Source organism: Gymnogyps californianus, chromosome 23 (genome assembly GCF_018139145.2).
Source record: "Gymnogyps californianus isolate 813 chromosome 23, ASM1813914v2, whole genome shotgun sequence".
In the NCBI taxonomy this organism is placed as follows: Eukaryota; Metazoa; Chordata; class Aves; order Accipitriformes; family Cathartidae; genus Gymnogyps; species Gymnogyps californianus.
The window spans coordinates 3,777,788-3,802,828 of NC_059493.1; the positions used below are offsets into that span (position 1 = coordinate 3,777,788).

Below are 25,041 nucleotides of genomic sequence, written 5' to 3' on the forward strand. Positions count from 1 at the left end.
TCTGACAGTCTTGGGAGGGAAAAATGCTCATTTCCTTGTAGGAGAGATACAGCTGGAACATCTGTTATCCCTGTCCTACCAAGCCTGAGGGATTTCTTTCGGATCTTGCACAGAGAGCTGTTTTACCAGTGCGGTGCTTGCTGCTCCAGTAACACGTACAACGCAGCGCTGAGTAACAAACCGTCCCACCCCCATCCTGCCGTCTTACTCTCTGCAACCTGTAGCAGCTTGACCCTGTAACAGAGACACTTTGGTGTCTGCCTTTGAACAGTCTACGGCAAATAGCACCGGTGTAGTTTGGGCTCAGTATCTCACCTTTCCAAGCACGTACAAAGCGATAAACAGTACGTAAACACGTTGCAATGGAAGCACAGAGAATTCCTAGCGAAGAGCCAGCGACGCAGTCTGATCTATGCACAACAGTCATTACACTTTCCCCTGCAGAATTCACTCTCACCTATGTGGCAGTTGTACATCCAGATGCGCTGCCCATCATACCGGCTCCTGCATTTCATCACGTTATTTGAATAATCGGATTCAGCGACTTCATAGTTTGGGTTGATGACGACCTAGGGAGTGATGGAGAAACACAGCATAAAGTTACTTAAAGGTGGACTGGATATGACACTTACTAGTCAGACTGAGACAGAATCAGCTTTCTCATTACACCATACTACTTTTTTTTTTTTGACAGGAAAAACCTAATTCATTTTGCAAGGAGACAGAAACTACTCGATTACAGCCAGATCAAGATCACACCTTCCCCCATGCACCAAGATATACCCTCAAACACCTTCTCTGCATTTCACACAATAGCAGCGCAGACAAAAATAATTCTTCTTCCCTTCACTCCTCTCCAGTTTAAGTGGCTGTTTTTAGAACCAAAGAATTCTCCCCACTCCACCCACTTGCACAAAACAGACTGTAGGCACAGTCTTAACTCCTCAGGCAAACACCACAATAGCAGCACTATTTCATCCCCAAGTGAAGTGAGCGTTGCTTACAAACAGCTCAGAAGCTTAGCACAAGACAACAGTGGGATGCTGTGCATATACATAACGTGACATGTTAACACTGCATGTGTTAACAACGTTAACTGCATGTGGATTGCGTAGGACTATCAACTATTAGCTGTATGCGGATTTCTTCAGACTATCATCTCTAAGCTGTGGTTATTGGCCCTGATTTTTCACTTGGGGAAGTATGCGATCTGGCAACACTTTGTTGTCCTGTTAGGTAATTCTTTATCTTTTAGGTATCCTGGGAATATAATCTCTGTGATCGGAAGTTTATAGTACTGTAGGAGATGTACAAATAAACCGGTTAGTTACATTCTTGACATCCCTAATGGATAAGGTAAAAGCAACAGCAGTGCCTGAAACCCTCTTTTTCTCCCACACCTGGAAGAGGTAATCGCCTGGTGGGACATCAGTAATATCGATCCACTGGCAGTCGATGTCATGACGGTACACGTCCCAGCATCCAACTGTGATGCCTTGTTCACCAAAATTGGCACATTCATACTGTTTTTGCACATCTAAACGAGAAGAGTTAAAGCCACAAAGTGTTACATTCACAGCAAGTCGGGCTGGGAATTTCCCACCCTTGGGCACATCAGTTGTTCTCCAGCTCCCACAGAGAGCGATAAGCTACAGGCACAGTATTTTGGATGAGATGTAATACAACGGTGTCTTGCTCAATGTCTTGTATTGAAATACACGTACTGCTTAACTGCACGGGAGGAGCTGCCGCCTTCCATACCTCATCGCTCAGAGGCACGTTTTGGAATTCCTCACTTTACAGGAATCAGAAAATGCACACTTAGGTTTTCAGAGCAGCTCCGAGTAAGGATGTAAGGAGCTGAGGTCTGAAAACCTCAGCATATGGGGCCTTTGGGGATTCCCTTATACCTGTACAGACCACTCCATACATATACAACCTCCGGACTGGTTTCTGGCTCCTGTCAGGCTGCACTCTAGCCCTGCTCAGGACTTTGACAGCATCTTTGAAGCCAGTCAGCTGTATGGGGACAGCAACAAATTCCCAGCACAAAGGGCTCTGGCAAATATACCTGCTTCGCATTCGGTGTCTTCCAGACAGAAGCTGGCTTTGTGTCCTTCTGCCACCTTGGTTCCATTGAGGTTCAATAGATCGTAGTGGGTAAAAACCTCCATGCTGTGGTAATGCCTGCAAGGCACAGACAGGGAGAATTATCTTTAGGGAAAACAGACACCCCTTTAATTACCAGGTCCGAAGGCCTGCACAGTCTGCCCCAGCAGAGATGGCCCCGTGGCTAGGGCATGACAACTTGGATGCGAGTAGCCCAGACTCGACTCTCTGTGCTGTTGCATCCCTCAGGCCAGGCATTTCACCTCCCAGCCCCGTCCCCACGGCCACGGGCGTAAATACACACCACCACGTGAAGTGCTACGGACCAAGCAGCACTGCAGGAGGTGGAGCGAGAGAAACCACAGCCAGGAGACGTTCCCCTGGGCATAATCCTACATGGCACCATCGCCCATGCCACCTTCACGCTGGCTCCTGGCCCGGGTATTTGTTTACATGTCAAGGGCTAAAGCTCTTCCAGGGGAGAGCCCCAGCCTTCGTAGGATCACACCGTGTTTTGTAACGGCAAGGGAGGGAAAAATCAAAGCCATCATCAGCCAGGTCATCATTTCTAGTGCCCCTGTCATTTACCAGAACAAGAAATATTTCACCTGCTCCTTAACAACAGGCTGCAAACAGAGCTGGGTGTACCCAGACCGGCAACCTGGCTATTTTTTTATTTATTTATTTATTTTTAAGAAGCAGAATGTAAATTTATTGGCAGAAAACTAACAACAGATGGAACCAGCTTCTCTCAGCACTCGCTCCGCTCAGATCTAAACAACCCGACAGCTGGGTTCACACATGATACATTTCATAATTTTAAACGGGGAAGTGTTAGTGTCAACTCAGCCTGGGCCGAGCTGCTATCAGGAACACTCCAGCACTGTTGGGCGCAGCAACAGTTAGGAGAGAGCACGCAATCTGTGCTATAGACCCCTAACTAGCAAAGTTAGACCACAGCAGGGTTTGGGTGATGTTGAACTCGGGAACATTGACCTTTTCTATGCCACACGGCTGGTTCAGCAAAAAATTAAGCCTGTGCTGCAGTCCCGTTGAAATCCATGGGACTTGTAGAGCAGGAAGCAGATGGAAGTGCCTGATTAAAACACAGTTGTGTGCTCCACGTGGTCAGGGCTGGGCGCATAAATGCGGTCATGCTGATGCAACACCCTGAATTTGATCCCAGCCTTGGAATCGGGAGCAAACCCACAGCGCGAGCACATTGCGGGGAACAGGAGAGCAACCGTGGGTGCTGAGAGCGGAGTGGGTCCTTAAATCACTGCACGTCTACCCCAACTGTGGGAACACTGCGCTGAGACACACCAGAGCCCGTCTGCGTAGCTCGACTCCAAGGAGTGAGGCAACTACACAGACAGGCCCTAATTCAAAATTGCTTAGGAGTTTAAAAAAAGAAAAAAATGGGAAGGAAAAAAAAAAGTGCAGAAATCCTCTCCAGCTGTAAAAATAATGATGGCTTAAAAACTTCCAACTACCATTATTGCAGCATTACTCTGCACACATATTTACAGATAAAGGAGAAGCAAGGAGGGAAGGCGAGGAAATTTTTCCTCTACAGAGTGGGTTTCTTCTTACCTCCTCCTGCCTTTCCCCTAACCAAAAAAAAGAAAAAGAAAAAAGAAAAAATTGCCACCTGCCAGCAGTTAATCACTTTTCACTCCGTGCTACAGGTCTTTCCCATTTTTGTTCTACTTCCACATCAAAAGCCAACTAAACAGAAGCTCCCAGTGATGGGGTAAGGCAGCTAGGAAAGGAGGCATTTTGCAGAGGCTGAGCTGTTGACTATGAAGCTAATTTGGCTGCCTCTGATAAAAGTTTGAGGTTCTCAAGTCTGACTCAGTTTCTGAAATATGTCTGAATCATTCAAAGAGGTGTTTACATTCTGGTGTTTACAGACTGGAAAGACTGAAGAGGAATTGAGTTCATCCTCCTCCATGTAAACAGAATCCAGTTTAAAGCACACAGATGGCTCTTGGCCTCTTCCTGATCCTTTCCCAGTCTCACCTCACTTACGCAGTCTCTCCCAAAGAGCTCCAAGCGCCCTCCTTTGTAACCAGCCTGCGACGTGCTCAGAGCCTTGCGGTACCCACGTGTTCCCCCAGCCCCTTCCCAACAGGGCCAGAAAGGCAGACACTCACACTGCGCTGGTCCGGGTTTCCTCCTCCCCTAAACGTACCATCGCCTATTTACCTTCGGTTCTGTGCTGCTGAGGTTTTAGCTCTGCTTGCGCTTCCGACTGCAAACGTTACAAACCAACCTGTCTGCAGGGTAAGCGGCCAACGTTTGCCCCGCACCACGAGCTGAAGCTTCAGACCAGTAGCACTGCAGCATTGCGACGCTGATGCAGTGCTACCTACACGTCTCGCCTCGCTCACGCTGTTTATGAAGACTATAAAGGACTGATAGATTTGAGAATTTACTGCTCTGAAGTTTTCACAAAGCGAAAGTCTTACAACAGTGGCAGGACAAGAGCTGTGCACTGCGAGTTACGTAGCTCTCTTTTTTACCCCAAATTAGAGAAAATCAACCTTGTAACAAGCCATCGTTTCAGAAGCAAAGCATCTGGATGGCTTGGTTCCAGTTCTTTCCTCCCCCTGGTTTACTTTGGCTGAAACTGTCAGCTTCCCCCTGAAAAACGATGCATTTATGGGGATGAGTTTACTGTTTGTCAAAAATAAGCACAAAACAATCTCCCAGCTGTACACAGTTTAAGTGGAGTCAAGATGCATTTAAAAAAAAAAAATGCAGAATTACAGCATGTTCTTGAGTCCTTTCCCAAGTGAGGGAAGTAGCTGGGATGGCTGCATCTTTCTACACACAGTGGATACACAGGCACACACTTCCTTCCGTCTGTACGTACACATACTCCCTTGTATACACTGCCCTTGCATATACATCTCTCCCAATGAGAGCTCCACATGTGTCTTGTTCACATACCAGTTCTTAACTATAATTCCTACCGTAATAAGCTGGTTACTCTGCTGTCAGAGGATCACAGCTGCCCTAACACACGTCACAGCTCTGCAGCCGTGGCTCCAGCATTTCAGCCCTGTACTCCCATAGCAAAACAGTTCTCCCCGGGCAGCAGAGAGGGATGGAAGGAGGCACCGACCGCACCAAACCGTCTTTGTGGCACTCACCGGTGACAGTCGTGCCAGACCCAGGCGTGGCGGCCGTTCTTGGGGCGGAAGTCAGACTGCCCGTTGTTGTGGATCTGGGAGGAGAAGCGCAGCAGGCGCCGGTACCCAGAAGTGACGGAGGTGTTGACGGCCGAGCTGGCCAGGCAGTTCTCCTCGAGCGCGCACTGCAGCATGAACATCGGGCGGTCCTCCAGGTAGGCCGTCTGCTCCACCAGCTCGGCGTTGAGCACCAGGTCAGGGGCAGCTGGCAGACGGGAAAGAAGGTTTGAAATTAATTGATGGGCTACTAAAAAACCCCCACAAGCGTCTGCCAGAGATGGAGGCCAGCCCCTTCCTTGCACTGTATTTCTCAGCCCCATCAGCAGCAATTTGCCACTGCTTTGACATATCCAAGGCATGGTGTGGGCCACCCCATTTCTCCTGCATATCTCAGGGCAAACACTTATGCCAAAATGAAACAAAACCCGAGTTACTCACTCTCCGAGCAGGACACACCAGCACCAAAACGACCGCCTCCTCTGGGACAGGAGACATGGGCTCCATCATGACGACAGTGGGCCAGGGACATCTCTGTCCCCGAACACTTGACACCGCTCATGACTACATTGTCAGCGCTGATGTCTCCATGCCAGTACCAGGTTTCCTGGGCAGAAAGGCAGAAAAAAAAAAAGCATTTCACACACTCTTCAGTGTTTAGTGGACTGCTGGGGGAATATTCATCCCCCCTGTAATTTACATTGTCCCTCCAGGGAAGATCCACGCAAGTGCACACACTATCAAGGAGACAGATCTTGGCAAAGGATGCTGGAGCAGAGGAGAAGAGTAACTCGGGGAATGAGCCCAAGCAGAAGGCTGGTCAGCCTGGGTTTTAATCCCAGTCCCCTGCCCTGAACATCTGACCAGTGTTAAGCAAATCTCTCTCCTTGTTTCTGAGCTGGTTTAAATCTCCGCTTGTTTTTAATCCAGCTGTAAACTCACTTTTCCATCCTGCTCTGCCCATCCAGCTGATGAATTCATCCTCGGGCTGTTTTAAGTCATCTAGGCTGTGCCTTTGGGAGAGATGCCCAGCAATTAAACCACATCTGTCTTGTGACATCTGTGCACTTGGGAGGGCCACAAGTAATGCCAGAGTGCCTGCTTGCACAAGGAGGGGAGGCAGAATCAACAGCCATGCTGGAAATGCCAATGGAAACAAGGCATTTGAGGGGTACCAGGACTAACAGGGTCTGCTACCCCAGGGTCTGCATGTCTTGGTTCTGAGGGAGGATTCACAAATGTTCAAACCCTGCTCGCTACTCATCTTCATCATCCAGTTTTACAAAGCTCGTGGGAATGACAGAAAATTAACTCACAACATAACACCACTCACAAAATTAAGCACACTAAACCCTGATGAAGCTGCAACTGCAAAGCTTGGGAAAAGGGGAGGGAAGAAAGAAGAAAAAAAAAAATCAGATCTTTTAGTGTCAAAACTGGGAGCACGTTTCCAGGAAAAGAAAACCCATCTGTACCATTGCTTCCATTGCAACAGGCTGTTTGTTAACCCTGTTAGCAACACTCTTTGCACACCCGCACACAGGGCTGCCCTGTTCTACACAGTGTAGCTTTATGCTCATGTAGCTGGTGCAGCCGGGATATGCATAAGGGCCTTTTCTGTTCTAAATACCAGCAGTCTCAGCTAAAGGAAAAAATGTCTTGCTTCTTGCTAGGCTCTCAGGGCTATGTCAATAGAGCCAGGCAGTTGGAAAGGCCAGTGTTCAAGGGACGTGGCTATCCTCAGCTCTTGTCCTCTGCTTGGCAGCTACGCAAGCAAATCAGCCGGAGGAACCAGCTTGCACGGGGGGATTGCTACAATAGCGGCATGGGCAGCTCCAGCCTTCTACCTCCTAGGTATCCGACCCCAGGGTCCCCCTCGGACACCTGCAGATCCCCTCTCTGGCCACAAATAACAGTTAAATTGGTTGGAATCTGCCTGCGCACAAACCCACCGTGTCCTCCTGGATCCTGGCTTAGTCACTTCTTAAAGACAAACTCATTGCAGGACTGCGCTTCTCCAGGCAGAGTTTTAACCGTCCATTCCTGCCTACAGTCTCTCCTGCTTTCTCAACAGGCAGCCACCAGCCCCGAGGATGCGGAGGCTATTAGTCATTGCAGGGCCTTATTGCTCCTCCCTGCACAAAACCAGCAGGCAGTCAGCAGAGATGCTAATTCTCACTGGGTTTATCGCTGCAGCCCAGCTGCATCTGAATGCAGAGCAGGCCAGACATGGCACAAAAATACAGCAGAGCCAACTGGACCCCAGGCTCGGAGAATGGGGCCAGCCTCCGCTCTCTGCAACCACATTTTACTTGTTTGCCCAAGTTTTCGATTTCCGGAAATTGTTTGGGGAAAATAGTTTTCCTTCCAGAACTGATCTAAGGCTGTTTTCTGTGTGCGGGTTTCCATCTATATAAACACACATGAAGTTTATTTATTCAGTGGTCGTTTGAGCCTAAGTTTCCCCAAAGCTGCCGGCGATTGTTGATTCTCAGTTGAAATGCCTCAAAGGGGCTGCATTTCCAGAGCACAGCAAGACAGCAAGCTCTGGCAGGGGATTACTTTGTCCTAAGGAGAAACCAGTTTATTTCAGGAGCCCAAATCCCCATCTTCCCAGTGTCTGGGAACTGCAATAAAGGCCCAGAGGTTATATATTTCCTTTCAAAATCTACCATTACACCTAGGTCTGCCTGCCCCTCTTTCACCTTGTGATCCCTGAGGGATTATCAGTACAGAAGAGTATCTTGCACCAGGGTTATTGGCCAACACCAGCTACTTTCACCTGATGCCATTTATCCATCCGGGAACTGGGTGGGAAGCTGTTGCCCTCCCTCCTTCCATCTTCCAGCTCTTACAGTTGCTGCTTGCTTTCCTCCAGCCAGCACAGCAGGCTGCTATTCGCTGTGCCAAAGAGCTTCGCTGGGAAAGAACACTTTATTCCTTTGTGGTTATCCCAAGCTCGTTAGTTGGTAGCTTTTATCCCTTTATTAAGTGCCATTCTTAGTCGTGTGCAAGCAGGGAGGGTTTAGGGCATTTGTCATTAGAGGAGCAAGAAATACAAACAACTTGGGGAGCTAACATACAGCTCCACTGCACAGTAGCGTACACACTGCACTGAGAAGTAACTACAGGAGCAAAATCAAATTGTTCTCGAGCGATTTGACACCAAGTTAAACTTGGCTTATGCACTTCAGTCAGCCTCAGGAGTTCAACTCCCCTCTGACTCAGGGAGGGACAAGAAACTGCATGTAACCATCAGCCCAACCAGGGCTAAGGGAGTCAGGCTTCCCAGGAAATCTGAGCTCTGAGCAGTATGAAAACAGCAGCTTTTCCCAGAGCTGCAAGAGCTCCTTCTGCTCTGAATTTCCCCCAACGGCTGTTGTGCAATGAGGTTTAACCTTCAGGGTCTCTCCAGCTAATGCTTTGAAGCTGAACGCTGTGGTTTGTGGTTTGTTGTTTTTGGTTTTTTTTTAATAAGCCTTCCTCCTCCTCCTCCAGTAGCCCCTACTCAACCACACGTGTGCCATCACGACTGAAACACGCGCACAGGAGGGCACGGGGGCTCACCTGGAAGGCATGGCTGGCGAACCCCAGGCCCAGCTGCCGACACACCACCATGGCCTCCACGGTGCTCCAGTTCTCGCTGCAGATGGTGCCCCACTTCAGAGTGCCGTTGCGCTCTGCCAGGACCTCCACCCGGCCCTCGTAAGGGTTGCGGCCGCCGCTCAGACGCAGCTACAGGGCATAAAAGCTCATACGTCAATAAACGTCGTCGCAAACTTTATAGGGAAGATGCAACAGTTGGGCAAGCGACGCTCAGGGTCTTCTCAAGGCTTGTGGTTAAAGTCACTGAGCCCAGAAACCTCAGTTCAGCTGCTAGCGGACCAGCTCATGCAGTTTGGTTCTTCACTTCCCACCATGGACAGGAAGCAGTCTAGCCAAGCCCAGCATCTGAAAGAGGCCTGTACCAGCTGCAAGGGAGTAACACACTCCCTATGAAAGCTTCCCCCCTCCACTCCCTTTGGACCTTTGGCAGGAGCATTTACTCAGAGGAACCTGTGTCTGCTTCATGCAGTTAGTTTTTAAGCCCCACGTGGCAAAGAAGACAGCAGCACCTATGCTAGCAGCCACCCGGGTGCCACTGTCACGAGACCCAACCAAGATCCCATCACAACAGGGACATCCACCAGCTTTACAGGGCCACTGGACTGCCCAGGTTGCAGCTGAAGTGGCACTTGAAGCATGACAGAGGCTTACAAATGGGTGGAGGAGCTCAAAGCTCAGTACAAAAAGGGAGCATCATCCTTATTTGCCCTCCTGTCTAGTACAATGCAGATGTTAAAATCTAAATTGAATAGGCACGGCTTAGGTGAAATGACTCCTACCCAGACAGCCTGCCCTGCGTACCAAGGGAGGGCAGATGATGCTCCGGGATGAAAACACCTCGCCGTGCTCGCTCGGCTTCTCACCTGATTCTGGAAACCCATCGCTGGAACGTTGCATCTCACAGCAGCATCTTCTTCATGGTTACAGCCCTGCGACTCCATGTTGAACTTGCAGTCCGTGACTGATTTTTCAAAGCCCGTACAGTCAATTTCATTTAGATGAATTGGACCCATGCCTTAGGGAAGAAAAGAAGAAAAAAAAAAGAGTCCTTGCCTTCTGGCTATGCTACTGTGTGGTGAAGAAATATCCAATAACAGTTTATTAATACATTGCAGACATCACACTGGCCTCCAGTATTCAAAACACGGTAATCCTGAAAAAATTCCAGTGATTTCTTGTAAAAATAAAACAAAAACCTGCAAGATTATTATTAATAATTTTACCGTTAAATTCTTTCCAGTAGTCTCTGGGACTCAAGCACACAAGAACTGCAGAAAAAAGCCAAGTTTCCATTGTTACATAATTTACAAACTTCAGCTGTAGGAATTTGCAAATTATGACCTTTTGGCTGGGTTCTGTATGCTGGAGTCTGCTCCCAATGAAGCCTTAACATTTAAATGGGACATAGACACGTTTGCTGGGACAACAAAACATAATACCACAGGGATGCACGAGAAGTCAGTAAAACAACTCTGCGGCAAGTGTGTGTTAGACTCGAACAACACTGATGGAAACAAGAGAGTGACCATCATTTCATATTGCAGAGAATGGTCTCAAAGGTGTTGGGAGCCAAACTGAATAATTTGGTTCCTCCCTGGACAAGTGGCAGCAGACAATTGTCATTTCTACCAAAGAGACACAGCAAGAGGAGAGACACACATATGAGAAGGCAATAATCCTGCCTGCAAAGCTCTCAGGTCCTGTTTCCAAACTGAGCCCAAAGCTGGTTATAGAAAGAAGTTTTGGGGGGGATGAATCGGAAGTTCCAGCAGATGATCTTCATCACAGAAGAACAACCAGAGTCTTTCTTGGAGCCCATATAATCCATGAGTAATCGCTCATGGAAACACACCAGATAGTTGTGACAAGAGATCCTTGCAAGTAGCAGATGTAGAACCTCTGGTCTCCAGCAGTTTCTAGGAAGCTTTCAGAGATGGGAGGCTGAGAATAAAACCACTTCTGAACTTTGCTGTCAACGTGCTCTCTCCAGACTTGGCGTAATCAAAACGCTGTGCTCTGACCTGCAGGGAGCTTGCTTCGCTGCAGCCCTTGGCCAGGCACTTCTGTCTGAGCCACAGGTGCACCCATTTCTGAGCAGCACGATGATGGTGGTGATGCAAGGCAAGAGCCACAGAAGAAGTTTCCAAGAAAGCAGCATCCACGCACCAATACCCTCCACCAGCCCTTTCCATCAGCTGGAAGGGGTTGACCAACACCAGATATAGGTGTTCAGTTTGGAGTTCCCCTTGTTGGTATGCAAAGCGCACAGCAGTAGGCTGCCGGAGGCCAGGCTGACCGATCTGGGTAACGGAGGTAGAAAAGCAACTGTTTTCTTACCATTCCTGACAGCAACTATTGGTTCTTCATTCCTGCAACACTATTCTCATGATAGCACAAGCGATGAGGCCTCCGCAGAGCCAGAGAGCTGTACCTGTCTCAAAGCATTCAAATCAGCAGAGAACAGACTCCACGGAGATGACATCCCGGCTGCTGGCTCCGTTTCTTCATCTGCACCCAGAGGTGACACAAATTGCCCAAAGTTGGACAGTGGCAGAACTGCCAACTGGGCTCCAACCAGCAGCCTCCTGGGCGCGCGCTGCCTCACCATGAACTCGCCGGAAAGGAAAATTTTACCCAACTTCAAGCCTGCTCCTTTTAGTTCAAAGCAAAGGGCTGACTCTGGAAGGCAGGAAAAGTTAATAGGTTTATTAACGGTAGGTGGGATCCTTTTGCTTAAAAGCCTCTTCCTACTGCCAACTGGAGCCTTTCTAACTCTATGTGGCAGCCAGCACACCTTGTGACTCAGAGACCTAACTGTGGGTGACGGTTAGTGATCTGTCTGGTGAACCCCTCACCTCCTCAGACTTCTGCTGATGCGCAGGGAAAACAGAAGAAAAGGAAAAAAAAAAGCGTTCTCTAGCATATTTCCATGATTGTGTGGTGGAATGAGTCAGGATGTACCCTGGAGCCTTCTTCTGACAACAGCAGCAAGAACAACAAAGGCAGAGATGTAGATGTATTGGGTTCAATCTCATCCACAGAATTAATTTGGCTCTGGTCACCTTTTGCACCTTAGCACTTCAGCCAGCCCTGTATCTACCCATCACACAAGATCTACACAATGTGGGAGCAGACTCCTAGGCTGAGGCTGCTGGGGAATGTGTATCTAGCCTTTTTTTGCTTCTCTCTTATTAAAATCCTGTTTGTGGTCTACATCTGGAAATGGTGACACTGACCTAGCCATTTTGCAAGCCACCGAACAGTTCGAGTAGGAGGAATGCCTTGATGCTGACCAGAATTGGAGGGTGATGCACCAAGAATGCATGACGGATCCAGTCCGACATTCTCCACTGAAATAGCCCGACAAAGTCACACCAATGAAATGACAAAGCAAGAAGGCAGGGCCACGGTGCTGATCCACGTAACCCTGGCACATTTGCTCTTCTCGGGGAAATTCTTTTATGGCACATGGAGGCAGTAAATGCTGCTGTCCCGGGCACCGAAATGCAGCCAAACTGCATTGCTGTATGTGCTGAAATATGGTGATAAAAATTATATTTCCTCCTGTGCCATTCCCTTTAGCAGAAGAACAGGATTAGGACTGCATATCAAACATATACATTCACCTACTGCTTGAAGTTTTTTTCTATGTTCTCCCTCCAAGGACGTTGCAGTGGACCATACATTCAGGAGATCTGGGCTCAGTATCTTCCTTCCAACAGACTCTTGTGTGAATAAGGGTAAATTGTTTAATCTGGGTCTCAGTTGCCAATTTATAAAAGGGAGAATAAATCATCCTCTCCATACCCTGAACTCTTTGTGGTAGGCACTCGTCTCCCACAGGTCACTTTATCTTAACTGGGACTTCTAGACGCTGCACCTTGATTTAACATGTAGCCCATCTTGCGTTTTACCCTGTGAAATTAAATCTCCAAACACAGCAATGATGAGACTGGTCCTTCAAATTAGTCTTTGAATACACAAATTCACCGAGATGCAGCTGTAACAAAGCAAAGCGTAAACGTGAACGTGCACACAGAGTCTAACAGCTGTGAGACTCCCCTGCGCAACCGGAGCGTGGAGGTGAGTTTGGGCCAAAAGAGCTCCTTTTCCTACCACAATGTGACGATCCGGCTGCTGAAGGGAGTTACCGAGCGCTTGTCATCCCAGAGGACAGTTTCGACAGGGTGCGCTGATTGATTGCTAGTCTTTAACATTAAAAGAAAGGAAAGCGTGTGGGAATCAGCAGCCGCTGCTAAGAGTTTCCAGACTGTGGCTGCGGGAGATGGCAGGGAACGGCGTGTTCTCCTCCCTCACATGGCAGCTGCCTCCCCCTGCCCCCCCCATGATGATTATGCTGTTTCCTAGATGCAGCTAAACACATCAGCAGCTCCCTGCATCCCACCGCAAGATTTTTTTGGCAAATCCAACGGACAGGTCACATTTTAAAGCTTTCCAGATTCTGGACGCCACCACTGTGCTTTACACGTGTTGTTACTTTCCCTCCCCTTCTCCAAGCCATGCTGGGCTGAAGAAATCACACCCATTCATTTAGTCTCACAATAAAGGGTTTGGTTTGGTGTCATTTTCGTTAGGGTTTACACTATGGGAGCAAGGTGTGTGAATCAGAAGGTGGTTTGAGGGGGTGTACAGCTTTGAGTTACGATTTACCACAGTTTGGGATTTAAAGCAACTCCCAAATACAGGAAATCCAAACCCAAACCTGGCTCTGAACTGTTCAAATGCCCTTCTATTTATAAATGGGCTAAATTAATGTTCTGGTCTTAAATTGGAGAGTGTTTGAAGTCTAGATCCAGGACCCATTTTTGCCAGGAACCTTCTAGTAATGCATTACACCATGACGTGGATCTAGAGAACTCATAAAGAGTATTTGAGAGCAACGGATGTGATAACAAAGAAGTAATTACTGGAACAGCTGTCTGAGGGAAAGGTTAAACTCATCATCACTAGACTTCTTTCAAGGAACCTTGAATATCTTCCTAAGTCACATATTTCAGTTCGGCCTCAAGCTCCTGGACTCAAGAGACTTATTAAGGGTAGAGAATAAATTCCTGGTCCCCAAAACAAACATCCCAGTAAAAATACGCTCTGCCCTGAATCATGAAAGGGTTCCTGGAGGTGGACAAGGCACGGACGGTCCCTGGAGCTCTCGTTGCTCTTACCTTGCCCAAGTCTTGCGCCCGTTATTGCTTCCTTGGCGCTCCCGAAGCCCAGCTCTCTGCACACCACGCTGGCTGACACCAGGTTCCAGTTATCGTCGCAAACCGTTCCCCACTCCCCATTTTTCAGCACTTCAACTCGTCCTTCGCCAGTGTTGGCTCCTCCTTTCAACCTCACCAGTGGTTGCTGGAAGACACAGACAGAAGTGGTGTTACCACTGCCTAGGAACAAAGCATCCTTTCTTTACAGCTCTTATTCATGGCACGTGGCTGCAGGTAAGTTGTGGCCCAAAAATTATTACCCTGAGGCACCTTAAAACCACCACCATGTAATACAAAAGGCTAAAAGTGCTGGATGAAAGGAGATCTTTACCTGCTAAGACTTACGGTATGCATAGACATATGTTTCTCACGTCCCTGTAGGTGGGCAGAGAATAAAAAGAGACATCTTAGTTCTCTGCAGCTTTAGTGCTTGGATTTAGGAGCCTTTTTCACGCAAGCAGTTCTGCAGCAGAAGAGTGCTGCTGCACACAGGAGTGGCTGGACATGCAACAGCCCAGTTCTCATACCATATCTCTTGGGAGCCTTACAGGAGGCTTGGGAATCACACTGAGCCAGCTAGCACACGGCTGTCGTCCACTTGCTGCCTGTGGTTCAGCCGCTAGATGGATTCATTTGCTGTACAGATCTCAGACAGGGGTCCTGGGTTAACCAAGGAGACCAACGTGGAACTCAAGCCACGTAAAACCTATCTGCCCGCTGCAGTTATGACTAGTGGAATAAGTGATCTGGCAGATCGCAGTCAGAAACACACAGCTGAGTAGCAGGTCCAGTACCATTAATTCCTGTTCTTATATTTCTATTAGTCACCGACTACACATTGCTTACAGCTTTCCTCAGCACCAAGCAGAGAGACCTGCCAATTGCTGCTGCACCCCAGAGATGTGTTGTTGCAGTGGGAGCTGAGTCTTAGGTACAGAACACCACGTGATTTGTGCAGTCTGAGACCAAAAAAAAAAAAATCTTAACTTTTAAAACTGGAAGCATAGTTCTCCAGGCTGGGGTCACACAAAGGACATCCAAAGCCTACACAAAGGCTTAAGGAATTACTTAGCAGTGCGCATGGCTCAGAAGATTAGCAATGATTTACAAGACCTTTCACCTTTGAGGCCTAGATCCTGCAAGCTCTCATGCAGAGAAGTGCCTGGACTCCAGGCAAGCAAACCACGGACAGGACTGCGCTATTCCCACTACAGTAGTGTCTGGAGGGGTTGCCTGGGGTCTCTTCTCAGGTGTCAAGAGAAAGCCCACTCCTAAAGTCACAGAGATACAGGGCTGGGGGATGCAGGCTACAGCCAAGGGCTATAGGCAAGATCCACAGCACCTAACACACCTTGCAAAAAACCCCCTCTAATCTAGCATTAAGGGCCTCCAGACCCTGAGATCATCCCTGTATCCTAAGGCTGCACATACCTTACAGCTGGAAAATTTCCCTTAGCATCAACCTAAACCACATTTGCTGCAAGTTAAGCTGTTCTTTCATATTCAGTCGCCCCACTGACAGAGCACAACTGACGCCAGGGTCATTTTATAACAGCCTTTTGCATATCTTAGAATTTTTACGCTACACTCAGCCCTCTCCTTGCTAGATTAAACAAACACAGCTTTTTCAACCTTTCCTGTAGGCCATGTTTTCCCAGTTTCTCAGGGCATTTCTTTGCAGAAGACACAGGGGTAGCGGAAATGCCAGCTTATTTCCCTTGTACCTCTACAGGAGAAACAACCCAGCAGTATTTAAGTGACTGTGAAACAGCAAAGCCCGGCAGCAACTGGGCATGCATTCAACTGGCTTGAACAGAACAGCTCAAACAGAAACGTGACAAATGTATTTTCTTACTACTTGCTCACAGCCTTGCCAGCCGCAGCGGCGAGCCAGTCTCCCACCCTTCTGAGCCTGTAGACGGAGGCAAGGTACCACATATTTGCGAGGACAGAAACTCAGCTGGGCTTGTAGCGAGAAAGGAGTACAAAGAGGGGACATTTGCACAACAGGCTGCTTTGTGGCTACGGGCATACACATGTTCAGGCCCTACAGCTGATAACTATACACCATCAGTTACACCCCCAGGCTTTTCCTACTTGACAGGTTGCATTCACTCCCTGCTCACCTCCTGCCTGAAGGCTTTTCGGAAGCCACTGTGGCTGCTGGGGGCAAAGGCACGTCCGGGGACACAGCTGACTACTGCAGGCATCCCGTTCTCACACGTTGCATTCTTCTCTGCATCCACATTGATGTGATTGCCCAGTTTGCAGCTGGAGATATGAGCCTCGTTCCCAGTGCAGTCCATTGAGTAAGCCCAGTAATGCTGCTTCTTTCTGCGGGCAAACATCCTTAAAGGAATAAAAGAGAACACGAAAATAAAAGTTAGGAATCCATAAAAACTGCACTGTTGTAACTACATTTGGGAAAAAAAGGTCTTGAAATAAAATGATGATTGAACAGCATTATTTGAAGGCTGATCCATTCATACACACAATGACTCTCTGGTAAGGTGTCACCTGGGAGTAAATAGGTCACCTCCTTAAGCTAAAGATCAGAGTATGAATCAAGAGTGCAGCTAGAGCAACAATTATGCACTCGAAGGAGACACACATAATAGAGGTCCTGACATTATGTAGGGGTCAGAGATCAGTTAATTCAAAAAGGCAGTGTACAAACAGGGCCTGTCCAAATAACGCTGCTGAGTTTGGACTGGAGAGGCCCCCGAAAGACCTCTCCTGTAAATGAGCTCTTCTCTTTGCTGGCCCATCACCTATCAGCTGTGAGAAGATGGCAGACTGGGAAAAAGCCACGGCTCTCCAGCTTCTCTCAAAGCTGCAGCATTAACAACTGTGAGCCTGAAAGCAATTTCCGAGAGCAAGAGCAATTCCCTTGATGACATGTTCACAGCAGAGGAGATTGGCAGCGGTTTCTGCTTCTTCCTCCCAAACTGTAGTACTTGCCTGGAGGTGCTCCAGGGACTCCTAAGGGGGAGGGGGCATGTGTGATAAACGAGAAAAGAAAGTAATCCAGCTTGATCCTAACTGCATTGCAAGGCTGTCGGACAACTGTATCAGAGCTAAAATAGTCAATGAAACAAAAATATAGGTCAGATCATTATCAAAAGGGAGATGGGAGAAGTTAAAAAAAAGTCAAGGCGCAGAGGAGCCAACGCCCTGCCGTGATCTTGACGTGGCTTTGCGAGATCCTGTGCTGCTCCTTATTCCAGGACTAGCTGCCACGCAGCCCTGGCGATCCAAGGATTAGCTGTGATAAATGGCATAGCAAGGTAGGTGGAACTTGCTGGGAAGAAAGAGCACCAATTCTGATTAACTGTAGCATGTCCCTGCAGGACAGAGCCCCTGAACAGGATCTGGTAAAGGGACAAAGAGCCTTTCATAGGTTGTTGGTTTGGAACTAGACTGGACAGGTCAAGGTTTTCCCAGCTGATGCCCTTTGGTGGTCCTGTGTGGGCTAATCTGCACCACTTCAGACGCTTGAGAACACTATCTTCTGCCCTTCTGCTTGCTAAGCTTTGCTGAGAAGCTCAGCAGTTGTCTAGGCTCATATGGCTCAAGGCCACTGACTAATCCTTTCTGGAACCAAATTTCTCTGGGTTGAGGTTAGGGCCAAATATGGCCGGGCTGGAGATAGAGATGCAATTGCATCATGCAATGGGGAGTAAACGCTGTGCTGGAAAGGATGGAGAATGGGGAAGGGCTGAGATCTATCCCATGGAGCAGTGACAGGCAACCTGCCTGTCTTGTGGGTAAAACACTGGCTGTCAAACTCCAAGTCTGCCAAACCAGAGCTGTCCGGGACCCTGAATCAACAGAAAATGAATGGGAAATGGGAAGGGGGAATAAAAATTTAAAAAATAAAAAATAAAAAAGTAAAAACAGGGAGGATGCAGGCCGAAAGAAAGCGCCAGCCACTTCTTAGCTAGAATATCTGGTTCAGTTTGGACCAAACCTTGAAGATTTTTATTCCTTTTAATTAAACCACCCAGGATACTACATGTCTACCAAAAAGCCATGAAAGCCTCTGCCCTTGGACTGCTGGAGCTCAGCACCAAGGTCCCACTCGAACATTAACTGCTCTCTTGGACTGCAGAGCGACGGGGCAGATTCAGGCATACGTTACCCACTGGAAAGCATCCGGAGGCGCCTGCATTCAGTGACGCCCCTCCATGCTCTCTATCATGAGCCAGCTCTGCCCCACCACCCTTCCAGTCTGTGTGCTCAGTATGGAAGTGAGAACTTGAAGGGCTATTTTCACTGAGGACCCTCCACAGACATGTGCAGAGCGCTCCATGAACTCCAAAGCAGACAAGAAAGACAGCCTGTCTTAGAGAAGTAATTATGGGGATGCCTTAAAATAGCAAACAATGACCTCATCCTGGAAATTTCATGAGGCATTAACATCTGGTTGGTATTAACGGCCCTTGGTAGGCTGGGGAGAAATAGCCAGAGAAAGCCCTACCTCATTTCCCCAGACCGAATATATATTTAAAAAAAAAAAAAAAAAAGTAGAATACAGATGATCTTTACAGACAGAAACTCAGGGCATTCTTGTTATTTACTTTTTAACACAGAAAGGGTGCAACCCACCTCTCACTGGCCTTGGTATAAGCCAAGAGCAATGCTGCTCAGATCAGAGGTGTGAGCGAACAGTCATGCTGTGAGAGTTTAGCCAATTCTAGGTCAAGCTGGAGTCCAAAGCATTTCTACGGGTGAGGAGAGATGGACCTTCATCACATAAGCTTTAAACAGACACACACAGGTTAAGCCCAAGGGCGGTGGGAAGCGGCTGAGGGTTTAGCTAAAGGAACCTATGTAAGAATGCATCTGGGAGGACTCGGGGAGCAGAAAACAAATCATTACACACATACATGCCAGGAAAATTCACCCAAAACACACTGAACAGGAGCTGGTGAACTCCTCTTCAGGGGTGTGAGCATAGTTTCTACCCTTGAGAAATGCTTCAAGCATTTACTGAAGTTCACAAGTTTGCTATCTTCAGCCTCAGGGAGGCAGAAGAGAAGCCAGACCTGCCACCTTCTGCCAAAGCCTTTAAGATCCTGGCTTTGCTAGGGAGAACCCAAACCATGAGGATTTCTACTACAAGCATAGAAATTATTAACTGCTCTACACATCTGACCACATTTATAATGCTACGAGCAGACTGGTTAAACTGGGAGATGCTGTTTGGAATGACATTGAACAAAGTATCCTGGAACTGCTGAGCTCCTCCATCCATTTCTTTGACAAATCACAAAGCTGTAAAGGCCTCGAGAAAGCATGAGGCCCATCTCTCTGCCTTACACATCTCCAGTCACAAACTTCTACTCTCCCCATCAGCAAAATGCATTTAATTCTACTCTGCTTTCTCAACCAGAGCAGGAATTGGGAGGAGGAGTTAACAAGTGGTGCCTATATAAAATCACTTTGAAGAATGAACAAGAACATGGAAACAACATTGAGATTTGTTTTGTTTCCTGACATAAATTGTGCTGTCAACCGCAGAGTCTAAGTTACATTCAGGAATAAAAACCTGGCACCAGGACAACAATGAACTAAGTTGTTTTCTTTCAAGCAAGATCCATCTGCAAATCATTTCACCTCCCACCATTGTGCAGAAGCAGAGCAGAGTATCAGCTAGCTCAGCATGCAAAGCTGTAGTTTGTGGGGAATGGGACTGGCAGGAATGTGGGAAGGGGGCACTTGCAGCCCCGGACAGCAGAAACCCAATTCCAGCCCATCTCCCAGCTGCAGAGCAGGAGTGGGAAAGGATCCACTCTTGGGAGAACAGTATTTAAAAATTAAGGAGAGCAAAGCCTGAGAAATGAGAAGAACATTTCTGAGGCTTCACGCTCACATGGAGAGAGGGTTTAGTCCATGTGACCAGCCAGAGACGAACTCTTCCCTCTCCAAAACAGAACGTGACCAGAAGACGTGTGGGACAAAGCAGAGAGCAGTGCTCTCATGACCGAGGCAAGCAGATTACAGTGGTCGTCATTCCAGTACCTTGATCGTGAAGCAAAGATGACTTGTGAAGTTCCCAGCCCAGAACTGGGAGGTTTCCCTCACCAGCAAGGTTACCAGCAATGCTGGTTGTACATGATGCATCTGCCAGTAACACAAAGCACAAAGGCAAATGCCCCAAGAAAGAACACAGCTTTTCAAACTATGCTAACCAAACAAAACTGTCTAGCTGATAAAAGTTTACAAGTCTCTTCCCTCCAATAAAATGACATCCCATCTTCTTCCAACCTGGAATAATATTCAGCATATTTTCCAAAACATCCTTCTGTGGGTGCAGGAGGCCAACAAGCCACTACTGCTTGCTGAAAACAAGCAAAGGTGTTTGTACCTAGGGAGGTACTAGGGCACTGAGGCTACCTAAGCAATCTGTCTGGCTCGGTAGCGGAGATCTCCAAGCCTGGTGTTTGTAAGCACTGCATATTCATAACTCCAGCTCCGGTCAATGCGATTTTCAACACTGCTGAATATTATGCTGAACAACTGTGCCTCAGTTTTTCCATCCCTACGTGCACTATTTCAAGAGACAGGACAATTACCAAGCACCCTTTTAAGGCAGATGGCTCCAGCTGCTAAAGTTAATGCTTTTCTTGGAAACACCACAACTGAGAAGCAGGAAAAATCTACTTTGTCTTACCAGAGGTAATTTATTCTGCCCTCCTGCTCCGATGCAGGGGATGGGAATCTCAGAGCTGAGTTTGAGGGAGACATGCTGCACTGATGGGAGCAAACGCTCCTCTAACTGTTGTCCAGGGCAAAACACGAGACCGCCTGGTAGCGATTATTAATTCACTACTCATCTCCCTGGGAAGCCCGAAAAAAGAATTCCACTTGGGTTATTTATTTTATATTCTTTGTGCTGCTATGTGGCTTTACGCTATTCCAACCCAAGGACCTCTTCAATTGATCACAATCTTGCTAACGAAAGAAATGAAACGTGGCCAGCCAGTTCCAGAGGGAGCTTTCAGAAATAGCAATTGCACAGGCCAAACGGAGCAGGCAGGAAAACCACAACTCCTGCCTGGAGAATTCAGTTCTCCCCCTAACCAGTTGACACTTTCCCACTCCACAGGTCACAGTGTAGGAAAGAAACAAGACAGAATTTCACTTAAACTATTTTGCGTCTGCTTTAGGGTGTTATTTCTAGGGAACAGCGTAGGAAGAACGAGGTCTGTGATGAAGGCTGGTGACAAAATGCAAGCTGAAGCAATGACAACGAGAAAGACCAGAGCTCCTGGCTTTCAAGAAACAGGAAACACAGCCTGAACCGATCAGCCTGCAGCTCTGAAAGACACAACATTCTCCCTATGGATCACTATTTTCTTCTCTCATTTTAAAGCAATCTACAACTATAGGAAGAAAAAGTAGCACCAAAATCACAGCTGCTCCAAACCGCATCCTTCTACAAGCACCATCTCAGATGCACAGGCAGAAGCAACGCTGGGAGGAGCAGCATGGATGCACTACTGACATTCTTAGCTCAGCAGAGCTAAACTCAGCTCAGAGCAGGCTTTAATGGACAGAGCAAGTCATACAGTTGGAGATGGCTGGCAGCTCTTCCAGCCTGGGACCCTGAGGAATCGCCAGTGCCAAAGGAGCTGAACTGGGGTTAACAACAGTAGGAGATTTACTGGGAAACATTCCCCTGGGCAGACTGCTCCTTTGTGGGTGATCTGGCAGCTGGACACCCACGAACCATGGACGGTGAGCCTCTGTGAGAGCCAGAGCAGCTGGTAAACATGGGTAAACATGTCACAGGAGGTGTGAGACCAGGAATTGCAGGCAGTAGTGGGAAGGAGGAACCTGGGCAACGAAGCACAACAAAGGCCTGTTTCATTCCAAGATTACTTGGTTGGAGCTTTCAGCACATACCAGATCTGATCCTACAGCTGGCTTTCTGCAGAGAGATGGGGTAAGCAGTTAGATTTTCTTGCAGCTGATGGGTTTACTGGGAGTGTGTGATCAGTTTGTTCACATCCATCCATCCATCCCCTGCACACGACACAGAACCTATCACTGGTGGAAGAAATGGCTATCCTATAGCTGGAAAAAAAAAAAAATAAATTTCTTGGGCCGACTGTCCACATCTCCTATTATAGGGCCTATCAAATACTACAATTGATACTGCACTAGGTCTTCAGCCAGAACGGTGAGGATCAAACAACTCCCCTGTCTGCACAAGGAAATGCTTGACATTTCAAATATTTACACAGAAGGAAAATCTGATCTGAAGGAATGAAGCAGTTGGAGGTTTTTCTACCTTAAGGTCTCCAGTGTCATTTGACAATTTGCATTTTTGAACAAGGCTGCAAGTGTTCAAAGAAACATGCTCGTGTCTCATACAAAGCTCTGCTCTTACTTGTAGACGTTGGTGTTGTATTTCCTCTCGCTCGGAAATCCAAACATGCCACAGACAACTCGGGAATTTTTCACGGTCCAGCGCTTGTCGCAGATCTGCTTCCAGGTCCCTTCGTCTTTCACCTCCACATAACCCTCTGTGACAGGCACCCGCTTGCGGTAGGTGGCAAGGATGGCACGGATCCTTATGTCTTCCACCTGGATGTTCATGTTCTGTAAGCATAAAAGAAACACAAATGATGCTGGCTTGCAAGGAAACTGGTTGTGTAGCTTCGAGGTGGGGAACAAAAACTAGTTCTGTTCAGGGTTATGGCTGAACCGAGGGAGGCAAAAAGGAAGAGCTGTTTAGGAAAAGACACAACAGGGAAGCAAACAAGCCTTTCCACCTTGTGCAAATCCATCTTCCATCCTGCAAAAGAGGATGGTTTTTCTTATTAAAAAAAAAAAAAAAGGATTGTTTTACAAATGGCTATGTAACAAATCTCCTTTGTTACTTAAATTCATTGAAGTGCTTGTTTCAGAAGCACTTGATTTAGTTGCAGCTACTATAGAAGTGAACCAAGCTCGGCTTTGCTGGGGCCACCTTAATGCTGGCAGGGTGCAGGGAAGTGGGAGCCCTGGCAGGGAAGGATGTTGGGGCTCTCATCAAGCCGCTGGGCATTCCTTCCCCACCCGGCCTGGGCAGGCACTGTGAAAGCTGGGATCCCGATGTGCTGACACCGGCATTTCACCGCTTCCCCAAGCCGGGTTCCTCCTCCAGCTAAAGCGTTACTTGGGACAGCAAATGAGTCATGAAGGTTGAATGGATTTCACACTTGGAGCCTACGTGAGGGCACTATACAAACCAACCTTGCAGGGACCCAAGCCCAAAAGCAAAAGCCGCCTGGAAAATATCCGCTGTGGCAAGCAATTACAAAAGAGCTACTGAAAATTTTATAACTTGCTTCCAGGAGACCTTTTCGTGTCAAAAATGTACAAAACCACGTGGTTCTGCTAACAGTTACATCAGAACTGAGGAATCCTCCCCTCCCCTCGCTCAAATTCAATCACTTGGAAAAGAAAAATGCCCAGAGCTTTAAAGAGACACGGGTCTCTGGTTACCGATCAGCAGCACACAGAGCTATTGAAGTCAGGGAGATCACAGTAGGACGTGCAGAGTCCTGCAAATTACACGTGGCACATCCATTCTCCAGATGCTTCACCGACGCTGATGCAACTAACAGACCCGGGGCAAATGGAAACCAACTGCAGAGAAGGAGCCTGCTGGGGCAGGCATCTCCTCCTCATCCACAGCTCTGCTACTGCTCTGCCTGCATCACCTTGGGCAAGTCACTTAAGACTTCCCCCTTTTTCTTTTCTTCTTCCCTCCCCCCCTTTTTTTTTTGTCTACATTTACCACCCAGTTTTACAGCAAACCAAATCACTGATTCCTCCTTTCACCTTCAGCTGCAGGAATTCAGTCCTCCAGCAACTTGGCTGGAGCATCCATGAGACACCCCAGTGACCCTGGAAAACAGGACCTTGTGATTTATCCAGTAGGATAGCGCTACTCATACAAGGTTCACAGTTTGGGCTTAGGTTTTGAAAGCTCTTGTAGCCCTCAAGTAGAAAAAACCACCACAACAATATCCAAGTTTGTTACATCTGAGACACTTTAAGGTGCTCAGACAAAGGATCCAATGCAAGAGCAAACTTGTACACCTCCTGTGTAGTCTGGGAAGTCCATCTGCAATAGAAAGAGTTTCTCCTGAATTTGGCAGATTCTCTTGAAATATTGCATAGCGTTTGACTACGTGCTGTCAGGAAAGTATCAGAGCCTCTGTGCATTGAAGGCCTCCCCAGGCTGGTTTCCAAAGCCTGCAACTCACTTTTCCCCTGGTGCAGTTTATGAAATGTTTCCAGCTCTTCACTTGATGGAGAAAGCATGTTTACCTGGAGCCACAGGCCAGTGCCGCCTGAGAGAGTACCTTGTTTCGCTGCTCCCTCTACCTTGCCTTAGTTTCTTCACAAGGAAACAAGAGGTAATCAAAGCCTTAAATCCATTTGGAAGTAGCTTTGACTGCTGAAGATCTAAAAGTGTTTTTAATAAAAGCCTATTAAAAGAATTAACCCAAAGGACAGAGCACCAAAGCTTAAAATTGCACTGGAAAAGCACATGAAAAGATAGTAACTAAGGAGGAAATTTGCATTGACAGCTGAGAAAGTGGGTGAGACAGCCTAAGTGAGTTTTTCCGTCTGTGACTGCAGGATATATCCACCCTATATAAAGCCCTAAGTATGTTTGCTACACGTAGTTATGTCAGTATCAGCCCTACTGCATATTAAAGTACCTGAAATGGAACATTTTCCGTGACTAGACCTGACATCAGCAACGTGCTAAAATCCACCCATGGTTTTCACTTGACAGCCACTTCCATTTTGCTTGAATTTAGACAGGCCGGCGGCCGCAGCCGGTCCTTGGTATGACAGGGAGGAGGAGCATTCAGAACAAAGTGTCATTTCACATTCAGGAA

The 25,041-nt window shown here is 47.6% G+C and overlaps 1 protein-coding gene across 4 annotated transcripts in view; it reads right to left on the reverse strand.

Annotated features, from left to right (window-relative positions):
* Window positions 1–25,041, reverse strand: part of LOXL2 (lysyl oxidase like 2) — a 63,563-nt gene that overhangs the window by 4,877 nt on the left and 33,645 nt on the right. For 3 of the 4 annotated variants that reach the window (XM_050910227.1, XM_050910225.1, XM_050910226.1), the window contains 10 exons: window positions 22,530–22,741; window positions 16,258–16,480; window positions 14,093–14,276; window positions 9,773–9,924; window positions 8,871–9,038; window positions 5,745–5,910; window positions 5,268–5,511; window positions 2,072–2,187; window positions 1,401–1,537; window positions 458–569 (listed from right to left, as the gene is read on the reverse strand). In XM_050910227.1, coding sequence (XP_050766184.1) covers window positions 458–569; window positions 1,401–1,537; window positions 2,072–2,187; window positions 5,268–5,511; window positions 5,745–5,910; window positions 8,871–9,038; window positions 9,773–9,924; window positions 14,093–14,276; window positions 16,258–16,480; window positions 22,530–22,741 — 1,714 coding nt within the window. Of the gene's footprint in view, window positions 1–457; window positions 570–1,400; window positions 1,538–2,071; window positions 2,188–5,267; window positions 5,512–5,744; window positions 5,911–8,870; window positions 9,039–9,772; window positions 9,925–10,132; window positions 10,183–14,092; window positions 14,277–16,257; window positions 16,481–22,529; window positions 22,742–25,041 lie in introns of those variants that run through there. The other variant, XM_050910229.1, reaches the window with a different exon arrangement.